Source organism: Erpetoichthys calabaricus, chromosome 6, assembly GCF_900747795.2.
Source record: "Erpetoichthys calabaricus chromosome 6, fErpCal1.3, whole genome shotgun sequence".
In the NCBI taxonomy this organism is placed as follows: Eukaryota; Metazoa; Chordata; class Cladistia; order Polypteriformes; family Polypteridae; genus Erpetoichthys; species Erpetoichthys calabaricus.
The window spans coordinates 71,289,541-71,317,516 of record NC_041399.2 but is presented as its reverse complement, the minus strand read 5'-3'; the positions used below and the strand labels follow the sequence as shown (position 1 = coordinate 71,317,516).

General features: G+C 40.7%; 1 protein-coding gene across 1 annotated transcript; it reads left to right on the top strand.

Annotated features, from left to right (window-relative positions):
- Window positions 1-5: 5 nt before the first annotated feature.
- impa2 (inositol monophosphatase 2) lies at window positions 6-27,975 on the top strand. The gene is made up of 8 exons (XM_028803684.2): window positions 6-206; window positions 8,082-8,215; window positions 8,341-8,445; window positions 11,747-11,792; window positions 12,090-12,198; window positions 18,184-18,292; window positions 27,203-27,354; window positions 27,588-27,975. The coding sequence occupies exons 1-8, from the start codon at window positions 120-122 to the stop codon at window positions 27,713-27,715; spliced, it is 870 nt and encodes a 289-aa protein (XP_028659517.1). The 5' UTR covers window positions 6-119; the 3' UTR covers window positions 27,716-27,975.
- Window position 27,976: the final 1 nt, after the last annotated feature.

The window sequence follows — 27,976 nt, the reverse complement described above, 5'->3', positions numbered from 1 at the left end:
TGCCCCCTTGTGACCGGAGGGCATCGGGTTTCATTTCAGCGCGCACTTTTAGAGCGCCGCTGTTTTCCCTGCACTTGTGATCTTTTAGGGGACGTCGTTTGTTTGCAAGTCCAAAAGCCATGACGTCCGCCAGCAACGAAGAGCCATCGGCGAACTGGGGGGAATGCATGGAGGCGGCGGTGGAGATCGCGCGCAAAGCGGGGCAGGTTTGTCATGGGGTATCGGCGGGCACGGGCATGGGCACGCGATACCGCCTTCCCTGTCCGGTGGGAAAGCTCTTCTGCTGCATTCCTTCTTTTCTATAGGTTGCCCAGATACTAAAGAACAGCTTTAGTGAAATCCATGAATATTTCATTTTATCATTAATCATTTCATTGTGTAAAACCTCAGTTGCTCAGTAGACTGTTATTTTAACGGAAGTGACCTAGATCAGCTACTACTGAGCAGGCAGATAAGCACAAAATGAACAGATGAGATGCACGTCAACATGTGTATTAATGAATGCGATGCAAGGCAGAGTTTGACCGCTGAACGTGCCTGTCTGCTGATTCTTTCGTGGCGCTGGATTGATAGCAAAAATCTAAAGTGGTTTGTGCGTGTGTCCAGTACTGGACTGGCAGACCGTGCGGTCCACATTGTCACCGGATACGTGAATCCAGAAAATGGACTGATTGGAAAAACATGTCGCGAGCATTGACAGGCAGAGATTAAGAAAGAAGGGCATATGGACAAAAAGTATACATTGTTGTATTCGGGTGTCTTTAAATTTGTCAAGTGATGGCCGTGTGCAATAGCAAGCCAGGGTTTCTCCTAATACTGAGCACAATTGCTAAGTTTCTTTTTTTACTGTATGTACAAAATAGTCCTAAAAAGGTGTTCATTTTTATTGAATTATTCATTTATGGTACATGCACAGATTAAGGCATTTGCCAGTGCGCTTGATGTTGAATATTAATCACTGTTAGATTTCAAAATGCTCACCTAAACTATTAACCTATAGCCTTAGATACCAGAAGATACTGTGGGGTGGGAGTGCTGTATTTCATTGCAGTAGGTACTTATCTGCAGGCCATGTTTTCCCTGTGGTTTGGGTGCCTTTGAGAAAACAACGAAGTTATGGGCAAAAAAAGTAACAGATTTATAAAGGAAATAGTTTTCATGCAGGAGACTTGGGTTCGCTTCCCGGGTCCTCCCTGCGTGGAGTTTGCATGTTCTCCCCGTGTCTGCGTGGGTTTCCTCCGGGCGCTCCGGTTTCCTCCCACAGTCCAAAGACATGCAGGTTAGGTGGATTGGCAATTCTAAATTGGCCCTAGTTAGCGTTGGTGTGTGGGTGTGTTCATTTGTGTCCTGCGGTGGGTTGGCACCCTGCCCGGGATTGGTACCTGCCTTGTGCCCTGTGTTGGCTGAGATTAGCTCCAGCAGACCCCCGTGACCCTGTGTTCGGATTCAGCGGGTTGGAAAATGGATGGATGGATGGATAGTTTTCATGCAGGAGGTAGTTCTCAAACCCATGGGTCAAGGGAGCCATTAGCTTTGGGTATAAGACCAGAACCAACCTGGGCAGGGAATTAGGCCATGCCAGGGACTACTTACAGACGTGGTGAGAATTTATTGTATTATTGTAACATGCATGTTTTTTTGGGATGAGAAAAAATTTGCATACCCCATAAAAAAACATACACACACACAGAAGCAGGTGCAATGAGCACTTACAGGCACACAACAGGCAATGTCCAGGAGCCACTGTGTCCCAAAGGCATCCCTTAACCAAAACTTACAATATAGTTACTCTTGTTATATTTGTATTATTATGGCATATTATATGTATTTGAAGACTTGTGAATCAGTCATGAGGTCATTGATGAAGTCAAGGCCTTATCGGAAAGGGTGTGAGTTCTCATGGAGGCTCCACAAGCCAGGCAGGTCTCACTCCAAGTAGCTGAATCCCCATCTCTACTGGCCTGCTTTGGCTTATTCAGGCCTAAAAGGTGTTTTTGCCTCTTCAAAATTACTTTAAAATGTCCCAAAAAATCTCCAAGTATTTCTTAAGGGAAATGAAACCATAAAGAAACCTTTGGCTTGAAGAGACTTTCCAAAAAAAAAAAATCTTTATAAATCAAAATAGTTACTAACAAGGAGGAAAAAAAACAACAAAAATGCTTAAAGGAGGAAATGGGAGCTGAATCAGTGATCCAAAAGAGTAATCCAAGAAACAGAGGAAGAAAACGCCAACAAAACCAGTAAATTCAATATGAAAACAATATCCACTTAGACTCCACTAAACGTTGATGTGTATCTAAGCTTTCTCTTCTTAGACACACACTGAATGCAGAAGTGGTGACATCAGGCTTCCTTAGTGGCTTTTTCAAATTTAGCAATGTCAGGTGGTCCTCCTTGGTGATGGTTGAAGATCAAAGTGCCATTCAACCCCATCAGCATAATGTCTTGTGTTCAATGTATTCCTGAAAAAAAAAGAAAAAGGAGGTTCTCTTTTTAATACCAATAGTAAGAGGTGAATGCATTGGATCAAACATTCAGCACACCGTGAGTAATAAAGAAAAAAGTCATTATGCAAAACGAAACTGTCACAGTGAGATGCTCTGTCAATTGTGACTTAGAAGTTGTGACAACAGGTATTTTAAATAGCCCTCGGCTAACTGCATCTCTTAACAACTGCGGAACTTGAGGGCTGTAACTCAATTACAGGTCTTAACTCCAAAGAATCAATTGACCTAATTACTAAACGTAATTAACTAAACTAGAACAACAGAAAAATGCTAAGAAAAAAATAATTGCCAGCATAGAAAACAGAGGGAACAGAGAGTGAACGTTTACCAAAAAGAAGTAAGAAAAAGAAAACCTCACACTAGAACATCTGCTCAGTTCTAACAAATACATTTAGGACCAGGTTAGCAACAGAGAAGAGACAAAAAAACCTAAATGTGATGAAACGTCACATAAGAAATCAGGGTATTCTAGACTAGGGATCAGACATTGTAGTATTCACCATGATGTGAATATGTTTTTATACAGCAGAGCAGAGATTTTGACAGAAATGTAAGTACTGTATTTGTGCAGTTTCACTTTATACAGATGCAGAGCCTGGTAGATACAGTAAGTGTTTTGTAAATATAAACATAGGTTACACGTGACTTTGCATGTTTATCCATAAATACAGGATGTGTTTGGATATATACACTAAGTAATGATACAGAATGGTTTACATGCACAGATGAAATCCAAACTGGTGTCCTATATGCAGTATTTACCTGTAAGAGAATGCTTGTAAATTTGCAATATATACAGTAAATAGTGTTTGTGTTTCATTTACACAAAGTGGGGGATTTAAAAAAGAATACAATAAAAAAAAAATCAAAGTCTGTCCTACACAGGGACATAACTAATACACACACTGAAACTGCTGCCCAATGCTGACATTGCATTTCTATTCAAGACAAATGTTGCTTTTATTCTACACAGATTCTTTTTCATGAATGCTGCCTTATAACCAGGTTTAGAGGCTTTAGGATGAATGATGTCTTTCAGTTTCTGCTGCCATATAATTATATTACCACAGGTAGTAAAAAAACTAATTTTATCATCACAATTTTCCTGGAGATATTTGTGCTGGCAGCACACCAACCTGTACTGTCCAAGCCTGCTAACTTCCTCCAGCTCTTACAGGGAAATTTCCAGACACTTCTAGGTCAGCTAAGTAAAATATACCCCCTCCAGCATGTTCTGGGTCTTCTTCCAGTATGAAGTGCCTTGTACGAGTACAGTACACCAACTGTGAGAGGCACCCAGGAGGCCACATAACTGCACAGATGAGCCACTTTAATCTAGTCATCTTGATTCAGTAAAACAGCAGCAGTTCAGGTCTGGGGTCCTCCCCATTGGTGAACTTTTCAGCCCATCACAGAGAGTGAGCCCGCAATCCTTACGCAGGAACCTCACTCATTTATACTTGAGATTTCTGTCATCAGGTCACTACACAGATCAATAGCGAGGATCTGTGTGAAGAGATTGCCTTTCTACACGGCATAGCAATACAGTTATTCTGATAGCCATTCACCTGTAGCTTCAGGCTGAAACAGAAGCACATCTATAACATTTAATCATACCTGAAGGCCAACGTTGTAGTGATGTCCTGCAGTTATTGCAGTCTGAGGAAGACCTTTCAGGACATCACCTATTCTACCACAGGAAACTAATAAACTCCAGATGCCTGCTATTCTATTGTTACTGAAACATACCATTCAGCAGCTCCTGTGCAGTTTGCTGACCACCGCTCTACTGTAATGTTTCCTTTTTATAAAGAAATGCAAGTGAACACCCTACTTGTAAAACAGGTTTGTACATAGCTGGACAAATAATGGCTGAGCAACAGCTAATGGGCTGATTTGAAACAAAATGATTGCTGTATTTTCAAAAACTCTTGTACTGGTTTTAAGTGACACATGGATTCAGTATATTCTGTGTTAAATACTGTCTACCCACTGGCTTAATAACTTATAAATGAAAAACATTAAATTAATAATTACATACTCATGTCCTTCTCATGTACACAAAATCCAGACGTGACCTTGAGACGCCTGTGAGACAGGCAGAAAGGCAATTCAAGGACAACGCACCAGTGTCGCCAACTCTAAAGGGAATTCCAGCAAAACCATTAACACTGATGGCTTGCTTCCAAATGAGCTGAAGAAAGTACACTTTCCCAAAAATAACAAGGCAAAGAATTATCCACCAAAGCTCGTAGGACAGCATGGAGTTTTATGATAGAATTTTGAACACATAATATTTAGAAAGGTGAAGACCTTCAGAACAGTTAGACACCACTAGTGCTCCATCCTGAAGAGCTGCTTACAGTCTCCTTTTGTCCTTATGTGACATTTGGGTTCAAACTGCCCCATTTCATAAGTTTAATTTCTCTCTGAAATTTAAGTTGATTGATTTTTTTTTTCTCATACATGACTATTTGACTATAGCTACATCAATATGACTCGGATCACTTAAAAACAAAAGTGACAAATTAGCTATGTTTGAAGAGAACTTATGCTTTTTTACAATCAACAACAACAACATTTATTTACAATATATAGCACATTTTCATACAAAAAAGCTCAAAGTGCTTTACATAATGAAGAAAAGAAAAATAAAAGACAAAATAAGAAATTAAAATAAGACACCATTAGTTAACATAGAAAAAGAGTAAGGTCCGATGGCCAGGGAGGACAGAAATCATTCACATTTAACCCAGTGGCGAAGAATGATAAGAGTAAGAGAGCTGCGCCATCTGTAATAGGATAGCAGAATATTAACTTATGTTGGGAAATACAGTGTTATGGAATGTTCTGTTCTAGTGACAGCTGTAAATAGGGTTTGCCCAATACCTGGTGCACATTTTAACACACAGTGCCATCCATCATGCCAAAGGTAAACATCAGTTTAATGTCTGCTCACAGTGAGAAGTCAAGTAAAATAACACCTTTTATTGGCTAACTAAAAAGATTTCAATATGCAAGCTTTCGAGTCAACTCAGATGAATACATCTTGCCTGAAGAAGGGGCCTGAGTTGCCTCAAAAGCTTACATATTGTGATCTTTTTAGTTAGGCAATAAAAGGTGTCATTTTACTTGACTTCTCACTACATTCATAATGGCTGACACGGTATAACACCCTAATACTACTGTATGTCTGCTCATGATCATTAAAGAATTACCAACTACAATATGACTACCTTCAGTTTGCAGCATGTTAGGTAATTATGCCTTTTGACACACTGGTGCACACCCAGTGCTGCTGGGAGAGGCAGCATCACTTCTATGGCTCTGAACTGGATCAAGAAGTTTCCATAAAAGACAGATGGATTCTTTGTTCAGTCACCTCAGTTAGTTTTTTGTTCATTAAGCATACAGAAAATCAATGATTTCCTCAACTTTCAATACTGTGTTTCATCTGCTGTCAGGCAGATACTTTTTAATGTACAATCATATGAAAAAGTTTATGTCACCCAGTTCACAGCTGGGGCAAGCCAGAGCCAAATGGGCACAAAGCAGGACCCAGGCTTGGACAGGGTGCCAGTCTATCATAGGGCCCACTCACGCACACCCATATGTTGTCAATTTGAAATGAACTATTAACGCAAGACATATAGCATGTCTTGGGAGATAAACAGGAATACATGGTGAGGATATCCACAGTCAGGCTTGGTTGTCAAACTCGGTATGCTGGATTCTTTAGGTAGTAAAGCTTAGCCCTGTATGGTCATGCCACCCACTTCAGAATTTGTAAGAATAAAAGGTACCAAGTTGCTAATTAAAGCAGAAATTACACAAAATCAAGGGCACGTTTTTTTAAATGATTTAGAATGGGAATTATCAAAAATGAAGAAATGGCATTATGTGGAATGATGAAAGCATTGCGGTAATTACTGGAATTCAAAATATACAGCTTTTTAACTCTGCTACAAGACTAAGTGGCACAATGCAATATGATAGCTTAATGACTGGACAAGTAAAAATAGAAACACAATGCCGTTATTATCGAGGTACATCCATTAGGCAAATTTTCAATGCTGGTTTAATGGTGATGAGATCTTCTCTGCCTTTATTTATGGTGACACATTTTCTAGTACTAGAGGTGAGTCCCACACAGAAGGCAATGCTGTTAATGTGTTCTACAAGGTGGGATCACAAAGTTTTGATCCTGAACCCGAAAGTGGTATTTTTAGTGTGCTGATTTTGTAAGTGGCCAAAGATGAACTCCTATGCAAAATATGTGAATTACACATTTCTAGCATTTGTGGTTTACCGTTTATGCTTCTTGTTTCAGTAACAAGTCAATATGGATGCCGGAAACCACAAAGTCAAGTATTGTGCTAGCATTTTCTAATGCTAGAAAACAGCGTGCTTTCAGAAATCAGTTCCCACCTGGTCAACATGTACAGTACCAGAACCAGTTCCCTTTATATGTCACAGTCAAGAGACACATGATACATAAAGTGAAGACTCTTGTTGATTTCTAAAAGAAAGAATATTATTAGATACTTTAGTCAGTCATGATTCTTTGGCCTGCGGTGGGTTGGCACCCTGCCTGGGATTGGTTCCTGCCTTGCGCCCTGTGTTGGCTGGGATTGACTCCAGCAGACCCCCCGTGACCCTGAGTTCAGATTCAGCGGGTTGGAAAATGGATGGATGATTATTTGGCCGATAGACTGGCCCCCAGAGCCTCTGTCTTTCCACTCTGAAGACAGTGAATAATCATTTAAGTTTTAAAAAACATATTAGGCCAGCCTGCTCCCACCTCTGACCATCACCGAGATAGATGGAAGAGACCAGATGACAGCTCCAAAGGGTCACTCCCTTCACCTCCTAGTCTCTTTTGCACTCTTTCACCTTCTCAACTGCTCCTTCATCCCAGCATACACCCAGACCTTAAGTGACTGTGGAAAACAGTAACAACTGAAATCTAGCCTGGCATTCTACACTGTTCTGAAGTTAGGATGCTCCTACAAAATTCACGATCTGGCAGTCTGATAGTCCATAGCACCATTGCACCCTGACCCTCAAGTAAACAAACACGAGCCATTAAATATTTTTGGACCACCTGTTCTCATAACAGAAGTGTGGGGATTCCACTTGTCCCATATGGAGGTCCTTTGCTGTCACCATACAGTTGGCTTTGTGTTAGTGCCACATGGCCTCTGTCCCATTTCAGGGCACCTTTGCAGTGACAGTACTTCCAACCCTCTGGTGGTCCCCTTCTAATCTTGCTTGCATTTAGAGGAGCTGTCAATTCACATATGTGGGTTTCTGTAATATCTGTATATACTGCTGGCCCCTTTATCCCTCATGCTATTTTCCTGCCTTTCCAGTAGAACTCAGAGCTAAAATGGTGAGTATCAGAGGTCTCAGTGTTTATTGTGCATTTACAACTTTGGTTTAAAAATAATTGTAAGATTATGAAGATAGATACAGAATATGTGTCATAAATTAGGCCTTAGTGACCACTTCTACTTGGCTAAACCAAATAAGCACAGATGGTGAATAACAATATGTCATGTTTGCCTTGCTTAGGTCATCAGAGAAGCTGTTAAACATGACAAATGTGTAACCACAAAAAGCTCAGCTGTCGACCTGGTGACAGAAACGGATCACCTGGTTGAGAATCTGATCATCTCTTCTCTAAGGGCAAAATATCCTTCTCACAGGTACTGCTTTGATACCTTCAAAGTTTCTTCTTTGTAAGATAACAAATATTTACTGTTTATTTATACTCTCTTTTTAATTTTCATCCACCTTTTAGCTAATTTGAATTTCTATAAAATTGTTCCAGTTTTATAGGTGAAGAATCTTCTGCAGCTGGTGAAAAGTGCTGTTTAACAGATAATCCAACCTGGATAATAGATCCTATTGATGGGACTTGCAATTTTGTTCACAGGTAAGAAAAAAAATAATACAGTACTGTGCAAAAGTTTTAGGCAGGTGTGAAAAAATGCTGTAAACAAAGAATGCTTTCAGAAATATAAATAATGATTGTTTATTGTTATCAATTTGCAAAATGCAAAGTGAGCGAACAAAAGAAAAATCTAAATCAAATCAATATTTGGTGTTCCTACCTTTTGCCTTCAAACCAGCATCAATTCTTATAGGTACACTTGCACAAAGTCAGGGATTTTGTAGGATTATAGTCAGGTGTATGATCAACCAATTATACCAAACAGGTGCTAATGATCATCAATGTCACATGTAGCTTGAAACACAGTCATTAACTGAAACAGAAACAGCTGTGTAGGAGGCTTAAAACTGGGTGAGGAACAGCCAAACTCTGCTACCAAGGTGAGGTTGTGGAAGACAGTTTCATGTCATGGCAAGATTGAGCACAGCAACAAGACACAAGGTAGTTATACTGCATCAGCAAGGTCTCTCCCAGACAAAGATTTCAAAGCAGACTGGGGTTTGAAGATGTGCTGTTCAAACTCTTTTGAAGAAGCACAAAGAAACGGGCAACGTTGAGGATCGTAGATGCGGTGGTCGGCCAAGGAAACTTAGTGCAGCAGATGAAAGACACATCAAGCTTATTACCCTTTGAAATCGGAAGATGTCCAGCAGTGCCATCAGCTCAGAACTGGCAGAAACCAGTGGGACCCAGGTACACCCATCTACTGTCTAGAGAAGTCTGACCAGAAGTGGTCTTTATGGAAGAGTTGCAGCCAAAAAGCCATACCTCCAACGTGGAAACAAGGCCAAGCGACTCAAGTATGCACGAAAACATAGGAACTGGGGTGCAGAAAAATGGCAGCAGGTGCTCTGGGCTGATTAGTCAAAATTTGAAATATTTGGCTGTAGCAGAAGGCAGTTTGTTCGTCGAAGGGCTGGAGAGCGGTACAATAATGAGTGTCTGCAGGCAACAGTGAAGCATGAAAGAGGTTCCTTGAACGTTTGGGGCTGCATTTCTGCAAATGGAGTTGGAGATTTGGTCAGGATTAATGGTGTTCTCAATGCTGAGTAATACAGACAGATACTTATCCATCATGCAATACCATCAGGGAGGCGTATGATTGGCCCCAAATTTATTCTGCAGCAGGACAACGACCCCAAACCTACAGCCAAAGTCATTAAGAACTATCTTCAGCGTAAAGAAGAACAAGAAGTCCTGGAAGTGATGGTATGGCCCCCACAGAGCCCTGATCTCTACATCATCGAGTGTGTCTGGGATTACATGAAGAGACAGAAGGATGTGAGAAAGCCTACATCCACAGACGATCTGTGGTTAGTTCTCCAAGATGTTTGGAACAACCTACCAGCCGAGTTCCTTCAAAAACTGTGTGAAAGTGTACCTAGAAGAATTGATGCTGTTTTGAAGGCAAAGGGTGGTCACACCAAATATTGATTTGATTTAGATTTCTCTTTTGTTCATGTACTGCATTTTGTTGATTGATGAAAATAAATGATTAACACTTCCATTTGTGAAAGCATTCTTTGTTTACAGCATTTTTTCACACCTCCCTAAAACTTTTGCACAGTACTGTATGTATATGTGTGTATATATATATATATATATATATATATATATATATATATAATATAAACATCCCTAAACCCAATTAAGCCGGCGTGGTGGCTCTGAGTTGGATCTGCGCTGGTATCCAGAAGGTTGCTGGTTCGAATCCCTGTCACTGCCAAAAAAGAGATCCTACTCTGCTGGGCCCTTGAGCAAGGCCCATAACCTTCAATTGCTCCAGGGGCGCTGTACAATGGCTGACCCTTCACTCTGACCCCAAGGTGTATGCGAAAACTTAACAAATTCCTAATACAAGAAATTGTATAAGGCGAAATAAAGAACCAAAAAACCAAAAGCCTGTTCAAGGTCAGTTATATTTATGTATATATGTATTGTGACCTTTAGGGGGCATTGTTGCACCTCAAACCCCAGATACAAGTACACAGACACAAGTCCTGGGTTCAAATGAAAGGTTTATTACATCAAGTACAGTTACAAAGGCTTCTTCTTGACAGTTGCATAAACACAATAACATTCTTTGTCCTCTTTTTTCTCTCTTCCGCCACTCCTCCCAGGCGAGCTTGGTCCTTCTTCCACCTGACTCCAGCTTGCCTGGGTGAAGCAGAGCGACTCCTTTTATCACAGACCCAGGAGTACTTCCAATGCTAGGACATGGTCCATCGGAAGCATTTCCTGGTCAGATGGAAGTGTCATATAGTAAGATTGTCCATACCTGTGGGACCCCCTAGCGGCAACTAATGAACCCAACAAAGCTGCACTCTGGCACCCTAGTTCCCAGTAGGCCCTGTTGGTAACCAAATAGGACCCAAAGCCCAGAAATGCTGCCATCTGGCAAATCGGGGGAGAAAGAATTCATATATTGTTGTCTCCCTCCCAGTCCTTCCATTGAGCTGGCCTCCTGGCCTGGTAAGGATCTTCACTTTATCCCTACTGGGATGACATCGTATGCGTACCATCCATTGCAGTACAGTATATATATTTTTATATATACAGTATACGTTCTGTATATCTACTGTAAACTTACAGTATATTCAGTGACTGCATCAAGACGTGAGGCTCTGTGTTAAATATTTCAAACCAGGCAATGGCATATTTAGTATAATTCAATCTGTTGAATCAGAGCTCCCTTCCATTCCCTTCCCTTTAAGTCCCCCAGCACCATTTTCTTTTTTCTTGCTCTGATGCCTTGAGACCATTTCTTAGGCACAGTTCCCCAGCTCCTTCTCTTTTGCATGAAGATTGACAAAACTTCCTTTATTACCAATTTTCCCCATTTGGTTTTGCCTGGTGGTGGCATCACCCACAAAGGGTGATCTTTTGACGTCTTTGGGAACTGTTAGATCGTCTCCCGTCTCCATTTGACTTTCACAAGCCTGTCCTGGCCTGTCAAAGGGATGACAGCAGGCCCTGAGGTAGGCAGAAAGCTGAAACCTCTTTTAGTGGTCTTCAGTCCCTCGTACCTACCAAGTTTGGAATGAAAGAAAAAGGCCCACCCAGTATCTCCTATATATCTAATATAAGTCACTTTTTCTTATTGGTAGCACAATACACATTTCAACTACAAAATTTTTATATAATTACTTTACAGTTGGATATTTTCACAATTTACAGAAAGAAATGGTATAAAACCTTTTTCTTAATTTTATGTTATTGTTTTTAGTTAAATGGCAAAAGCAATGTTGTATACGATGTCTGATCTGTTTAATGTCTTTTTCAGTTTTCCAATGGTTGCTGTGAGCATTGGTTTTGCTGTGAACAAAGAGGTATAAGATACATTCCGTAAGTTTCTAATTTGATGGCCATCTGAAGTTCAGGGTTCAGATTTGCTCCTCGCCTGTGTGAAACCATTGGATTTAATCCAATTTGGGATATTATTATTTTTTTCTATGTTTGTGAACTAGTGTTACAGTCTAATAAAAAAGGCTTGAAGTATTCTCGTTTTTTAATGTAGATTTTTTTTTTTGTTTCACTTTGAAAATTTTGAGCCTTAGTTTTGTTTTTTTATGTCTGCTAGGTGCGTATACACACGTTTCACTCATTTTTTTTTATTTTTCTTATAGCTTGAATTTGGTGTCATCTACCATTGCCTTGAAGAGAACCTGTACACTGCAAGAAAAGGCCATGGTGCATTCTGCAATGGTCTAAAGCTTCAAGTGTCAAAGGAAACAGGTTTGTTTTCGATATCGAAGGGCAACTTGGGTGGGGATTATTGTTTAGGAGTATGAAGTCTTACTGTTGTAACTGCACAGTTGTTTCTTTTCAGACTCTTGTAGTGTTTTGCTGTCCTAACAGTTTAAATCATGTGATTAAGATGGACATCAGGGAGCATTTCTTTACCCAAACGCCCCTGGGGATTTGGAGCAGTCTTTAAGTCATGTAGTTGAAACAAATACTTTAAAACTTTAATAATAATACTAATAATACCTTTTGAGTTGTTATAAGATTTGGGATAATTTTTTTCTTCATCAAAAAATTTGGCTTACCAGCTAATTACGTTCTTTTTTTTCCCATTGAGATAAGATCTCTTCGGGTATCCAGTGGGCCTGGTGGTTTTATATATATATATATATATATATATATATATATATATATATATATATATATATATGCTGTAAAAAGCCCGGGGTTCTAGAAACCATTGAAATTGTCAGAAAAAAAATTGAAATGTAGATGTCAGGTAATTGAAAGGAACTGCTCTGTGCACCTCTCTCCTAGGAGGATTCGTTTTGCTGACGTGCTCGCATCGCTTGTGCATTAGCAGCTAAGCGACTTTCTTCTGAGGTTTCCTTTTGCAGGCATGATCGCCTCACTTGTGTATTAGTGGCAGGAGAAAAAGTTAAAGGGGTACCGTTTTGCCGATGTGCTTACCTTGCTGCGAACCGAGTGTCTCTTTCCTTGGAGGTTTCGTTTTGCCGACGTGATCACCTCGTTTGTTTATTAGTGGCAGGAGGAAAAGTCAAAGGGATACCGTTTTGCTGATGTTAGCGGCTAAGCGACTTTGTCTTTCTTCTGAGGTTTTGTTTTGCTGACGTGCTGGCCTTGCTTGTGTTATTAGTGGCTAAGCGAGTTTTCTGTTTCGTCGGAGGTGTAGCCCTTACCCTGACTCCACCTCTCACTTCTGGGCCGGACAGACAGACACACACACCTCCACGCGTAGATGTTTTTATTTATTTATTTATATATATATTACACTTTGTAAGGATTCTGTCAGAACTAGTGGAGATGGCAATAGTTGGCACTACTCTCAAACAGAGTACTTCAAAGAGAGGCTTAATGGTGGTGCCACTGAGAGCAGTTAAGGGGGATATATTAAACTTAGAGTTTGGAGCAGGGTTGGTATGGTTTCTGTATTATTTGGGCATTTTGGTCTGGGAATGTTGTGTTTGTACTTTCAAGTTGTTGTCTTGGACTTCAGCCATTAATTTGGTTAGGGAATTTTTTTTAGCTGTCACATCTGTTTTTGACTTGAATCTTCAGTGTATTTTATCTTTGCATGTCTTTTTTTTATTGTTATGAGAAAAAGAGCTTCATAAGGTATTTGGACAAGTTAGATCTTTCCTAGCCAGATGTGTTGTATCGACTGAGTGGTCTCCTAAGGTTTGCGTTGTTGTTACATTTCAGACCTCATTGCCGGACATACGCATTTGTTGGCTTTAAAGAAGAAGTACAGTATTTGTCAAATCAGTTATTTCTTCACAACCATAGTATATATTAATTTTCCACATAAAAGTATTTTTTTTTTGTAAATTTTAAAGAATCCCTGTCTGTTTTTGCAATTTACAATGGGATGAAGTGTACATGGGTCCATAGGTGAATGAAAAAGCCTTAAAATTTACCAAATCCATTTCATTTTCAAGCCAAAAATGTTATTGAGGATTGATCCACTTGTTGAGATTACACACATATTCTACAACAGCGTATCCATGTCATATTAAGACGGGGAAAAAAGCACAAAGCAAAACAATATTGTGATATTCAGCCACTTTAAAAGGAGAATGTACGCTTTGCTCTGTGTGGATTCACCTCGGAATGCTAAGCGCTGTTACTGAATTTTAAATGTTGATGCTCACATGTGAGTTGCTGTGTCTGTTCTGTAGACAACTAGGCAATAACAAAATCACACTTAATGTCATTTATATTCTTTCACCATATGGAAGCTGGGTTGATAATATATGCTTTTGCTTCAGTGAGAGAGAATATTCTAAACACCCAGTGGGGTGCAAGAAATGGAGAAATGGAATTAGTCACTTTACACTGACTGCTGGTAAGATGTCCCTAAAATGGACTTTCTGGCTTCTTCAATGGCTGCTTCCACCACATAGTGACCTTTGTTCCCAGCTGTTACATCCTTTGGCCTGCTCTTGCACTACACCTCACTCCACTCAGCTGGGGTCAGACTCAGCTCTTCTGCCACTCATTCCTCCGGCTCTTCAGTGGCCGCCATGCATCAGGGTGGGCTGGGAGACATGTCTGAAGTGCTGTACAAATGCTGTGTGTGCACGCACCCCCTTCTCACCACCAGTGCCATCGCCACTCATGGAGCTCCTTCTATGCTGGCTTTTCTAGGTAGTGCAAAGCTGTCATTTCTGCTTCATGGCACCAGGGTCTGCATGAGCTTTACATGTTCTCTCCATGTATTTACATATTGATTGATAAGTTCTTCCAGTTCTGTGGATTCACATTGGAGCGATCACTGCCCATAACCAGCCAGTTCAGTTTAAGGCCACATGTATAAAGTTTTTCCTCTTTAATTATCAGACTTAGACAGATCGATTTTTTGTTCGTTCAAACACACTGTATTTGTCTTCAGGGGAAATCTTGGCTTTTTACAGACATTCAATAAAGAAATAAATATTATAACAAACAAATACACACAAGAATGATTAAAAAGAAGGAAAACATCTGACTTGGGTAACAGTGAAAAATAACAGTCCCAGTAAGGCATTAGTCAGGTGTACTGCCATTGGTATAAAGGAGCCCCAGTCGCGTTTCTTGACAAACTTGTGCTGAAGAATTCATTGGCTGAACATACTCAGTGCCTCACAGTAAGGTGAACATGGGTTTGCATCCCGGGTCCTCCCTGCGTGGAGTTTGTAAAAGCACTTTGAGTAGTGAGAAAAGCAGCAAATAAATCTAAAGAGTTATAATTATTAATTTTATTATGTGTCAAAGAGAGGATGTGCAGCAGTGTTCATAACGGCTGTCAGTTTTGTTTTCATTCTCTCCTCTGCTACTTCCTCCAGGGGGTCCAGAGTTATGTCCCATAACTGAGACTGCGCTTTTTAATTCAGCAGGCCTTGTTGAGTCCTAATGAGTGTTTGCTCACCGCTCTGCCTGAACTCCTATTCCGGTTTCATATACGGAATGCACATAGATAAAGATGCCATTTCAACATATTTAGAGTTCTGCCAGTCCAACTCAATTATCAAAACATGTTAGTTCTAGGAACATTCAACCAAAATAAGTCTGTTTTTTTGCCACCTTGATTTTTGTTCATGTTTGTTTTAATGTTTCACTAAGGAGCTGGATAAGCAGGGGCAGAAAATGGAAGGATGGACATTTCAGATTCTTTAATGTCCATCTACATTATGTCTTCCTGGCACTTTTTTTTGAACTGACTTACTTTCTTCAAAATAATCAAAGTTGTGGTGTGTCATTTACTGTACTGTATTTTTTTATTCCGAAACAGACCATTGAAGCTGTGCGCTGTTTTCACATATACAATATACTTAATACAAAAATCCTGTGTGCAGGTTAAAATTATTTTTTGAAACTGCTGTAGGAGACACTTGGCAGTCTGATTTGACTTTTTTGTCTCATGGTGACAGTCACAAATGAGTCAGCACATTTAGCCGCCGATTATGCACCTAGGTGACAATTAAATGTGCACTGTCTTCTGTCAGGCAAGCTGCAGCGCTGAAGTGTGTGTGAATGAATTTCAGTGCTATTTGTCACCATAATGTTAGCGCATTGACACAAAAGACACATTCATGGTGCTAAGCTAAGCTGTGGTGCTGCTTTCATCACTACAGTGCCATTGTAGAACTGCAGTTGAAATGCTAACAAAACACTGGAAAGGCCTCAGAGTCAAGCATGGAGCCAGGCTCTATAGCATGACGCATATAAATAATATAAGACAACAAGCGTTATATTTGCCTAATCAAAAGCCTGAAGCTATCATTACTTTTTCTGCCATATTAAATTACTGAACACCAAAAAAGTCAACTCTTACTTAGACTTCCATTTATAGTGGCCAGTTCCTGGAGAGCAGGCTTATTTCCGTTTGTTCTTATAGAAATAAAAGTCACTAATAGGGAGCAGTTAAACACTAGAATTTAGAATTGTAAAGAGAATAAAATATGAGTATGTCATTAATCTGTCAGAGTCCAAACTAGACACTAAAGAGCGATGAGAAGTCAGCAATTTGCCTTCCCCCCAGAAAAAACTTATCACATTTCAATATTGTATGCAAAAATGTTATAGTGACAATTTAGTAAAATTGTATATGAACATTCAGCTGTTTTTGCACTAAAAAGCCACTAAGTCGTTGATTGCAATGTGTTACAGAATGGTATCACTTTTTGTTTTGATTTTAAACACACAAGGGTGTCATAAAAACACGGGTAGCACAAAGTTCAAAGGAAAAGCGGAGCAAAAAAAAAACAAAAACCATTGACGTTCCACTGGGCTTTGCTGTCACTGAGCTACACTCTGGCTGAGAGGTGGGGTGGCTCTTCCACCAAGAGTTCTCTTCCGTTTCTCCGTCTCTCGTTTAAGACTTTTCTGGCCTGCTGTCCTTCCTTTCAGGGAGCCTTCACATCATTTTGTTCCTACCACAAGGCGACTTTATACTTCTTCCTATGGTAGGTTTCGTGTGAGGCCCTGAAACTACTTCTCGCATCAGGACAACCTGTTTTTGACTAAAGGACGTCATGTTAGTGTATGGTTCCCCCTGACCCATGCATAGGGGTGTCCCATGGTGGCCGACGTGCTACCGGCCTTTCTTAAAAAAAGAAACAGGGCTCTGCCCAGTGACTGTGTGTTGCCCTCTAATGCATGGGCAGAATTGTCCTTGTCTTCTGGCTGTCAATCCTGTCTTCACCTTTACATGGGCACCATGGAATCTAAATACCTTCTAGAAAACGTGTAGCCTGTTGATGCCCACTGCCAGCTCACCATGGACTCGTATCTGTTCAGGAGTCCTAGCATAGGCTGGATTTTCTGCTCGCTGACTTCCTAGCGGAATTTCTTTTGGTTCTTCTAGGTCACCACTTTCTCTCTAATCCCTAGAAAGTTTCAGTTGCAAAAACACCACCCCCTAGTGGCCCCTGTCTTGCTAGCAGGCACAAGTACTCAGTTCCTGCCACTTTGCTTTACCTCCTTGTTTTCCACAGGACCAACCCCTTCTCTACTAATCTTGATGCATCCAGTGCCCGTGATGAAGCCATGCCAGCCAGATACCACATCACATAAGACAACTAAAAGTTCATGGGTGGGAGGTGATTTGTTTTCGATCCTAGTTTTGTTAAACTTGACTTGCTTGTATGGAATGTTATTTGATTTTAATAAAATCAATAAAATGCTAAAAAAATTAATAAAAATGCTCTTTCAATTAACCTCAGTAAATACTGGTCACAATCTTAACATGAAGCCCCTTAATACCAGCACTGGGTCATATCCATGTGCAGTGAGGCCTGAACATACTGTAATTATTGAGGTTGCTTGTCTGAATTGTGGAAGGATTGGGTTTTTCATCTAAGCATCATGATCTGTGGAAACACAACCGCTATTACTAGTGCCTTTCACTGCTTCCACAGACACACAATTTCCAGCCTCCCAAATGAAGATGTCACTCCCCAGCCATCATCTACGTGAAGCTGATCCCAATATTCAATATAGCATTCAAACAGGCTCTTCCATAATTCACACCATAATCTTGGATTCTTCTTTCTTTTATATTTTTTTAAGCCTGGCTAATTGCAGAATTCCACTGACTGATTTATTGTTGGGCACTAAATTTGACTAAATAATTCATGTCTTTCAAATCCAGAGCAGATGTACTAGCCTGGTTGATATTTCACTCTAAAAATAATGAATTATTGCCAGTGGGAACATTTACTCATATACATTTTGCCTGTTTTTAAATTATACTAGATTTGTCCAAGGCTTTGATTTTAACTGAAATTGGTGCAAAGCGAGACCCAGAGACCCTGAAGATTTTTCTTGGAAACATGGAAAGGTTTCTTAAAGCACATGTTCATGGGTAAGATAAAATTATTAAATTATTATTGGCAACTTAATATATTTTGCAGTTATTAGTTAATGTATATTTCTGTCGGTTGAAGTACACAGCTTATGTGGCACTGTATTTTAATAGTAAGTAAAGTTGTGTGTGTGTGTAGCATATTCCAGAGACAGCCCTTTTTAGAAATATTTAACAATTTAATTTTTCACCATTTGTAAATATGTTAAATCTAACTAATGTGAATTGTCTGTTGTTTTTTTTAATACTAAGCATCTTTTCGCTCTCCACATCAGTCAGCATAACCCTTCACCTACACCGCCATCCTGTTTATTTCAGCTAACGTCTCTACGACAACCTTAAATTCAGCGTGGCGTGGTGTCACAGTGGTTAGCACTGCCACCCCACGAATCCAGGAGCCGCTCACCATCTCCATGTTCGTTTTTCTCTAGGTGGTCTAGTTTTTGTGTGACGTCTCCAGAGACCTCCCTGTTTGTGTGATTGCTGACCCTGAGGTGTCCTGATATGAGTCTGCCTGTCTGGGTTTTGCTCCTGGCTTCGCACAGTTCTACCAAGATAGGCTTCAGCCCTTCGTAGTCTTGAATTGTGTAAAGCGTGTTGTTTAATAGATGGATACAACAAATGTAATTAGAAAGTGCATTAAAAAAGGTGAATTCAGCATAAATATATTTAAATTGGAGCAGCATGGTGGTCACCAAATTTCCTGTATTAATTCATGATCCCAGGTTTAGGAATCTGTTAGGCTCATGACCGTTTTTCGTTTCATCTATTTTTTAATACAAAATTAATAATTATTTTTCTAGTTTAATTCTTCTTATGTTGTTTTGGTGCCATCATCACAATGCTGTTTTGTTTACGGGCACCACCATTTTGAGTAATTTTTTTTTCATTACTGCTTATGACAACTACACTTGTTGCTGGTCACTAATGTTTTGCGGAGTGTGCTGTTATCAAGTCGCTGCTTTAAAAGATGGTGGTGTACTTAGAAAGGCGTCCAGACTTTAATGAGCTAGTCATGTCGCATGCATCATTATGTGACAACATCATCAGGTGTCATTTTAAAAGTGGTATACGAGGTTTGACCTAAAAGAGAAACGTACCAAATCGACTTTCGTTTAGTGTTAGACAAGTTCTGGATAGTGTTAGGTCTTTAGCTCCATACCTCTTGACTTTTATTTCCATTTTTGTCTCCTGACCACTAATATGCTGAATTAATTTTGTCATTTTTTTCCAACTGTTCCTTAGCCTTTAAAAATGGCCTTTTTTGAAGGTTTTTAAGAAATCAATTAGCAATATTTGTTTTTCGTTCCAATGTGTTTTTACCTGTGTTAAATATAATTCATGTTCTCCCCAGCCCCACTTTGTTTTCCTCATAGATGCTGCCATTCTAGAACAGCTTTGTTGACGGTTGCTATGCCAAGACTTAATAACTGGGAGCGTGTGACGCATGACGTTATTACTGTGACAGCATTATGCTCATCCTGGTTGTCCAAGATTTGAATTCACAAACAATGTTTTCTGCCCGTTAAATGTAGTACTAGGGTGCTGTACCGTGTTAGCCATTATGAATGTAGTGAGAAGTCAAGCAAAATTACACCTTTTATTAGCTAAGTAAAAAGATCACAATATGCAAGCTTTTGAGGCAACTCAGGCCCCTTCTTCAGGCAAGATGTAATCATCTTCTCACTAGATAGATAGATAGATAGATAGATAGATAGATAGATAGATAGATAGATAGATAGATAGATAGATAGATAGATAGATAGATAGATAGATACTTTTATTAATCCCAAGGGGAAATTCACATTCTCCAGCAGCAGCATACTGATACAAAAAACATTATTAAATTAAAGATTGATAACAATGCAGGTAAAAACAGACAATAACTTTATATAATGTTAATGTTTACTCTCCCCGGGTGGAATTGAAGAGTCGCATAGTTTGGGGGAGGAACGATCTCCTCAGTCTGTCAGTGGAGCAGGACAGTGACAGCAGTCTGTCGCTGAAGCTGCTCTTCTGCCTAGAGATGACACTGTTTAGTGGATGCAGTGGATTCTCCATAATTGATAGGAGCCTGCTCAGTGCCCGTCGCTCTGCTACGGATGTCAAACTGTCCAGCTCCATGCCAACAATAGAGCCTGCCTTCCTCACCGGTTTGTCCAGGCGTGAGGCATCCTTCTTCTTAATGTTGCCTCCCCAGCACACCACCGCGTAGAAGAGGGCACTCGCCACAACCGTCTGATAGAACATCTGTAGCATCTTATTGCAGATGTTGAAGGACGCCAGCCTTCTAAGGAAGTATAACCGGCTCTGTCCTTTCTTACACAGAGCATCAGTATTGGCAGTCCAGTCTAATTTATCAACCAGCTGTACTCCCAGGTATTTATAGGTCTGCACCATCCGCACACAGTCACCTCTGACGATCACAGGGTCCATGAGGGGTCTGGGCCTTCTAAAATCCACCACCAGCTCCTTGGTTTTGCTGGTGTTCAGGTGTAGGTGGTTTGAGTCACACCATTTAACAAAGTCCTTGATTAGGTTCCTATACTCCTCCTCCTGCCCACTCCTGATGCAGCCCACGATAGCAGTGTCGTCAGCGAACTTTTGCACGTGGCAGGACTCCGAGTTGTATTGGAAGTCTGATGTATATAGGCTGAACAGGACCGGAGAAAGTACAGTCCCCTGCGGCGCTCCTGTGTTGCTGACCACAGTGTCAGACCTGCAGTTCCCGAGACGCACATACTGAGGTCTGTCTGTAAGATAGTCCACGATCCATGCCACCAGGTATGAATCTACTCCCATCTCTGTCAGCTTGTCCCTAAGGAGTAGGGTTGGATTGTGTTGAAGGCGTTAGAGAAGTTCAGAAACATAATTCTTACAGCACCACTGCCTCTGTCCAAGTGGGAGAGGGATCGGTGTAGCATGTAGATGATGGCATCCTCCACTCCCACCTTCTCCTGATATGCAAACTGCAGAGGGTTGAGGGCGTGTTGAACCTGTGGCCTCAGGTGGTGAAGCAGCAGCCTCTCCATGGTCTTCATCACATGTGATGTCAGAGCAACAGGCCGGAAGTCATTTAGCTCACTAGGATGTGATACCTTTGGGACTGGGGTGATGCAAGATGTTTTGCCCATTAAATGTAAATTTTGTCTTTCGTGTTTTTGTTTTGCTCTGGTTACCTGCACCCTTTTTTTGGTTACCACTCTGTCCTTTGACCGTGTCTCTGACTACTTGCCCTGTTCTTTGCTAATTTCATTTTATATTAGTCTTCCTGGTTACAACTCCTGCATGAATTCTAATCTTTAGAATAGAAAGCCTTTATTGTCAGTGTAAAAAAAATTACAATGAAATTACGAGTGCCACTCCAGCTTGGTACCAAAAAAAGCAAACACTGCTTTTGTGAAAAAAAACCCCAAAAAACTACAACACATAATACACACAAGAAAGAGGAGGAGAGGAGAGGTTGGGAGCATGCACTGATACAACGCATCGCCGCACCGCACCGCACCCACCACACAACACACCATGTCAGGATCCCAGATTACGACCCGAGCACAGCCTTGTAATAGGTGACACCTCAGCACCACACTAGCTTGAATGGAGGAGAATACAAGAAGAACAACAGAAAAATAATAAAATATAAAAAAAAAAGTGTTATTGCACTAAAGGATATTACTCATTTAGCCCAGTTTATAGGTAACAGTATATTGTATGTAAAATATATTCTTAAAAAGAAATGAGATAAAAAAAATACAACAGGCAGTAACACAGAGGTCGAGAACATGTGCTGGTACCCACCACACGCTGAACCACCTGGATTGGGACTCGGGTGCAGCGGGTGACACCTCAGCACCACACTGGAACAGTGTGAAGTTTTTTACGGCAGCAGGAATCCCAATCCTGCCACCAGCCTCCAAGTTTTCCCTGTAGCTGGAGGACCTGCTTGCAGGGCTGGATGCCGACTAACGTCATACCAGGATTAAGCAATTGCAGGTTAAAGGCCTTGCCCAAGGGCGTGATGGAGTAGAGTCACTTCTGATGTTTACGGGATTTGAAATGGCAACGTTACGATTGTCAGCACAGATCCCTAGCCTTAGTGCCACCACATAGTAGAAATACAATAAATAATGCCATTCACGGAGGAGTAGCTGCACGAGGGCAGCAGCAGCATGTATTTCCTAGCACTGACCAAAAATTGTTTAACTCGCTTTGATTTGCTTATTTTTGTTAATTGTATTTATGGCCATTGGAAGGAAATTGTTTCTGAATCTGTTGGTCCATGCTTTTAAAGATCTATAACGCCAACTAGAGGGCAACAGTTCAAACAGGTGGTGACCAGGATGTGAAGGATCCTTAATGATATTTGTGGCACTGGTTAGACAGCAGGAGCGGGCAATGTCTTCCAGGGAGGGCAGACAGCAGCCTGTGATTCTTTGTGCTATGTTTATGACACTCTGGAGAGCCGTCTTGTCTTTTGCTCTGCATCCTGTGTACCCCACTGTGACACAGTATGCCAGGATGCTCTCGATGGTTGAACAATAAAAAGCCACCAATAGTTTTGGCTCCAAGTTGTTTTTACTGAGCACTCTCAGAAAATGCAGTCTCTGTTATGTTTTTTTGACCATTGCTGCGGTGTTTTCAGACCAGAAAAGGTTCTCTGGGATGTGGGTTCCCAGGAGTTTGAAAATGAGCACCCTATCCAGATGGTCTCCATTGATGTAGAGAGGAACTGGTCCTGTATTGTGCTTTTTGAAGTCCACAATGAGTTTCTCGGTTTTTGCGGTGTTCAGTGTTTAGTTATTCACTGAATACCATTCTGTCAGTATCTCGAAATCCTCATCTCCTTCTAATATGAGCTCTGTTGCATTAATGTCATCTGCAAAATTAATGATAGTATTTCTGGGATGGGTAGGGGTGCAGTCTTATGTGTACAGAGCGTAAAGTAGTGGGCTCAACACACAGCCTTGTGGAGATCCTGTGCTGAGGAAAAGGGAAGAGGAGAGATGAGGGCCGAGTTTAACCCTTTGTGTGCCCAAGTCTGTCAGCTTGCTTACCAATATATCAGGTATTGTTGTATTAAATACTGAACTGTAGTCTACAAAGAGCAGCTTTACATAGCTCCCACTTTGATCTACATGGCTCAGCGCAGTATGTAGAGTGGTAGCAATGGCATCTTCTGTGGACCTGTTTGATCAGTAAGTGGGTGAGAGGCAGGATTTAACGTGCTGTAAGATCAATTTCTCAAAGCACTTCATTACTAGCAGCGTGAGATCAACCGGTCTATAATCACTTAAGCTCTCTATAGCACTTTTGATGATGATTGATGATTTTAGAGAGGGTGGAATATTGGCTGATGCCAGAGAAAAATCTTCATGAAGACCCTGGCAAGTATGGCAGCACATGCTTTGAGTATCCATCAGGGTCACTGGCTTTCTTTGGGTTCCCCATCCTGAGCACTCGTTTCACCTCATATTCTTACAGAGTGAGCGTGTGGGTGCTGTGGGCTGGTGTTATCAGTATGGTCACGTTGGACCTCATCACCTCCAACCTGGCAAAGAAATGGTTCAGTTCCTCTGTCAGTGAGGTATTTGAGCTGACAGACCTGCGGTTACTGCCCTTGTAGTTTGTAATGAGTTGAATTCCTTGCCCACACTTGCCGTATATTTTCCTCATATAGGCCTCTTTGGCTTCTTTGATACCTCTCTTCAGGTCAGGTCTTGCTGTTCACCTGACCTGAAGGCGGTGTTGTTTTTTTTGAGGATTATCTGTACTTCTTTTGTCATCCAGGGTTTCTGATTTGGAAACTCCCTGATCTTCTTTGTGTCAGTGACATTATCAGCACAGCCCTTGATGTAGAATAGAACAGTTTCTCTGTATTCCATTAAGTCTTGTTGTTCAAACAGATCCCAATCTGTCTGTGCTAAACAGTCGTGAAGCTGAGAGACAGCAAGCACACTCAGGCCAAGTGTTTATGGTTTTTGTAACTGGTTTTGTCCTTCTCCTGAGCGATATGTATGATGGAATAAGGAGCAATAAAATATGATCTGACTGACCTAAGTGCAGGATGGGTGTGGTTTTAGAAGCATGTTTTATATTTGAATACACACGATTAAGTGTATTATCCCCTCTGGTGGAGCATTCCACATACTGAGTGACATTAGGAAGTACAGTCTTTTGATTAAAGTCCCCAGCAATGATATGTGCTCCATCGGGAGAAGCCTGCTGCGGTTTATTTACTTTAGCATAAAGGATGTTAAGAGCCGTACTAATGTTTGCATCCAGCGGAATATAAACAGCAGTCACAATTACCACAGTTATCTCCTTTGGTAAAGGAAAAACTTCTATTTCAGGAGAACAATGTCTGCCTGTAACTCTGCTCTTAATGCACCAGCCATTGTGCACATAAATGAATAAACCACCCCATCTGTTCTTACCTGAGTTTTTGTTCTTGTCCTGTTGGTGGATTGTGCGATCTGCTAGTTGTATTGCAGCATCAGGGATTTGCGGGTGAAGCCAAGTCTATGATCATCACAAAACCATTTGTAGCAATCTGTAGGTATTGTATCCTCTCCCTTTGACATCTCCATCGCTTTCTGCGTTCGATAATAATCCATGGCGTCCCTGGTGTTCTTGCTATAGCTTCCAGTGGTTTATAGTGTTTAATTTATATTGTAATCTAATATCAATTAAATCCTGACGGCTATATGGGAGGTGTGTATGACATAAATCGACTATCAAAAACGAGGGTCAAACAAACAAAGCACCAGACTGGAGAGAAGAAACTTGTTGCATCCAACTGCGCCCCATCTTGCTGTTTTTTCCATGTCATCTCCTGATTTCTCCCTCAACTGCTTTGGGTCTAATGCTAACAATGTCCGACCATTCTCTTTATCAACGTTAGCTGCCTAGCATCTCAGCTGCTGGAAATGAAGCCTAAAATCTGTGTATAAATCACCTGCATGTCCTCCCCGTGTCTTTGTTGGTTTTCCTCCCACATCCCAAAGACGTGCATGTGAAATTAACGGGCAGCTCTGTTCGCCTCCACAGAGTGGACTGGCACCTTCTTCAGGGATGTTTCTTACATTGTGCCCAGTGTTGCTGGGAGAGGCTCAAGCCCCGGCGGTCCTGAACTGGGTTAAGCCGGCTTGAGAAGGTTCTGGCACACTTAAACTTCAGTCTAGGCAAAGTATTGTCATATATTTGTTATAAATATTGCTTTTTTGACATGTCCAGAAATTTCATTTTATGTATTATTCTTTATTTTTTCTGATACAGTACTTAATTTTTTTATCGTCATGATGCAATGTGCAATTAATATCTTATGTTGAATGTTTGTGTTCTACCTTATTTCTATTTATCCTTTTTTTTAAATTATATTTTATTTATATTTTGACACCGCAGGGACTGCACCTAATTTCATTGTATTTGTTACAATGACAATAAAGATATTCTGATTCTGATGGTGACACTACTGTGTTGCCATTTTGGGGCAGTGAATTATCGAATGTTTCTACTACACCCTCAAATTCAGGGTGGCGGGTGGCACAGTGACGTGCTCGCGTGTGATTTACCAACCATGGCCATGCTGTGTGCCGTGACCTTGTGATGCCTGACATCATCATGTGGTTACTATTTAAGATGGCGGTGCAGTAAGTTGGACATAATAATTCATTACATTTATATAGCGCTTTTCTCAGTACTCAAAGCGCTATCCACACAGGGAGGAACCAGGAAGCGAACCCACAATCTTCCATAGTCTCCTTACTGCAAAGCAGCAGCACTACCACTGCGCCACCTGTGAGGACATAGATGGATATCTTCTAAGACACAGCAACTCTCTTGTTTAGTAATTTAATTTAGAAAAAAAAAAACAAAACAATTTTTAGATCGTTAGAATTTTTGGTTTCATTTTTTGACTTGTGATTTTTTGGACTGTTATGCTCCTTCCAGTTTAGACCTTTGGCTCTTTTAAGATTTCTTTTGTTAATCTTGTTTGACTAGTTCCAGTTCTCTTTTCTTAGTTTTTGTGTCTCATTACATTATCATACCGTACTAGATGAACAAAAATCCAATAAATATCAAAACCAGCAAAAAAATGTTGTTTAATTTGGGAGGAAAATTATCGTTATCTTAGCGTTATTTATGATCTACAAAGATGCACGTTTATTAACAGTGATTGTTTAAAGTTTTTTTTTCCAGATATTATTTTAGGTCACTGTTGGAAAATAGTTATTGTAATTAATTAAAAACTAAAATGAGAAGTTGAAATTGCCGATGCATTTCTTTCCCATTAGTGGTTCACTCCTCCACCTGCCATGGCGCTTGTATGGCTTCTTGATTTTTGTTTAGCTCGCGACACCCTGCTTCACCCTGCTGCCTCATACATCCACCATCCCAGGTTTGCCCACGTGCCATCTGTGTGGACCCTGCAAGCTCCCCCCATATCCAGGTGGGCTTTCCTCCTGCATCCCTAAATGACAATTCAGAGTTCTCAATGAACTGGCGCACAAAGTGAGAGTGTGCACAAGAGTGAGGTGTGAGATAGTTCTGGACAGAGTTTCACTCTATTTGCTAGATTAAACACTTCTTTACATAAAGAGTTGTGGGACTCTGGAGCAAACTACCAAGTGACGTAGTCGAAGCAGAAACCTTTAAGAAGTATCTGGACGAGATACTGGGACAGCTTAGCTATTAACTCAAGAAATGAGCTTGATGGGTTGAATGGTCACCTCGCATTTGTCAAGTATGTTGTATTCTTCTGTTGGATGTGAGTGAAATGAAATTGATTAATGATTGTACACTAGAAAGCACGGGAATATATAGTGAAGTGGGGAGGTGTCAGTGACTTGTCAGAGGTAAGTTCAAACATCACTAGCCCTGCTTTAACTACAACTTTCAATTTGTCCTCAGCATTCGAGTGATTGGCAGTGCAACCTTAGCTCTTTGCCAGATAGCAGCAGGGGCAGCAGAAGCATATTACCAGTTTGGACTCCATTGCTGGGATATTGCGGCAGCAGCGGTCATCATCAGGGAAGCTGGCGGAAATGTGATCGATACATCAGGTGAGGAGAATCTGCAAACACCATCCTCTCTCGTGATTAGGGCATATATAACACCTTTTCTCACATTCCATGGCTTCATGGAGTCATGTTATTATAGTAGATAGACAGATATCAACAAAGTGGAAAATTATTTGATAACATTTACCGGTAGGGCAGTGCATTTCAGAGGTTTGCTGCTTTTGGAGATGAATGCAGAGAGAACTCATAGTTCCTTGTGTTTGCTGTCTTTGTAGGTGGGCCGCTGGACCTGATGTCTCGCAGGGTAGTGGCAGCGGGAACTCAGGAGATGGCCAATCACATTGCACAGATGCTCGAGACAATAACCTATGAACGAGATGATTATAATGCAAACAACCTTTAGAAAATGGAGACCAAGAACACAAAATGGATTCCTATACATACATTTTTAGAAACCTATTCAGCACTGACCTGTAATAATATTTATTGTATTTCTAGTGGAGAAGTCTAAGATATTATTTGGTACAGACCTTCCTAAACAACCATATGCCACTGATGTTTTATATGGTTTGTTTGTTTTTTTTTTTAACCTATTCTACATATTTTCTAGAAATGTCCATTACATTAAAGAAACAAAAAGTATTAAGTGACCAACTTTTTAAAT

Coding starts and splice junctions, on each gene's coding strand:
- impa2 (XM_028803684.2), top strand. CDS start 120: ATGACGTCCGCCAGCAACGAAGAGCCATCGGCGAACTGGGGGGAATGC. Junction 207..8,081: donor TCGCGCGCAAAGCGGGGCAG/GTTTGTCATGGG, acceptor TGCCTTGCTTAG/GTCATCAGAGAAGCTGTTAA. Junction 8,216..8,340: donor GCAAAATATCCTTCTCACAG/GTACTGCTTTGA, acceptor AAATTGTTCCAG/TTTTATAGGTGAAGAATCTT.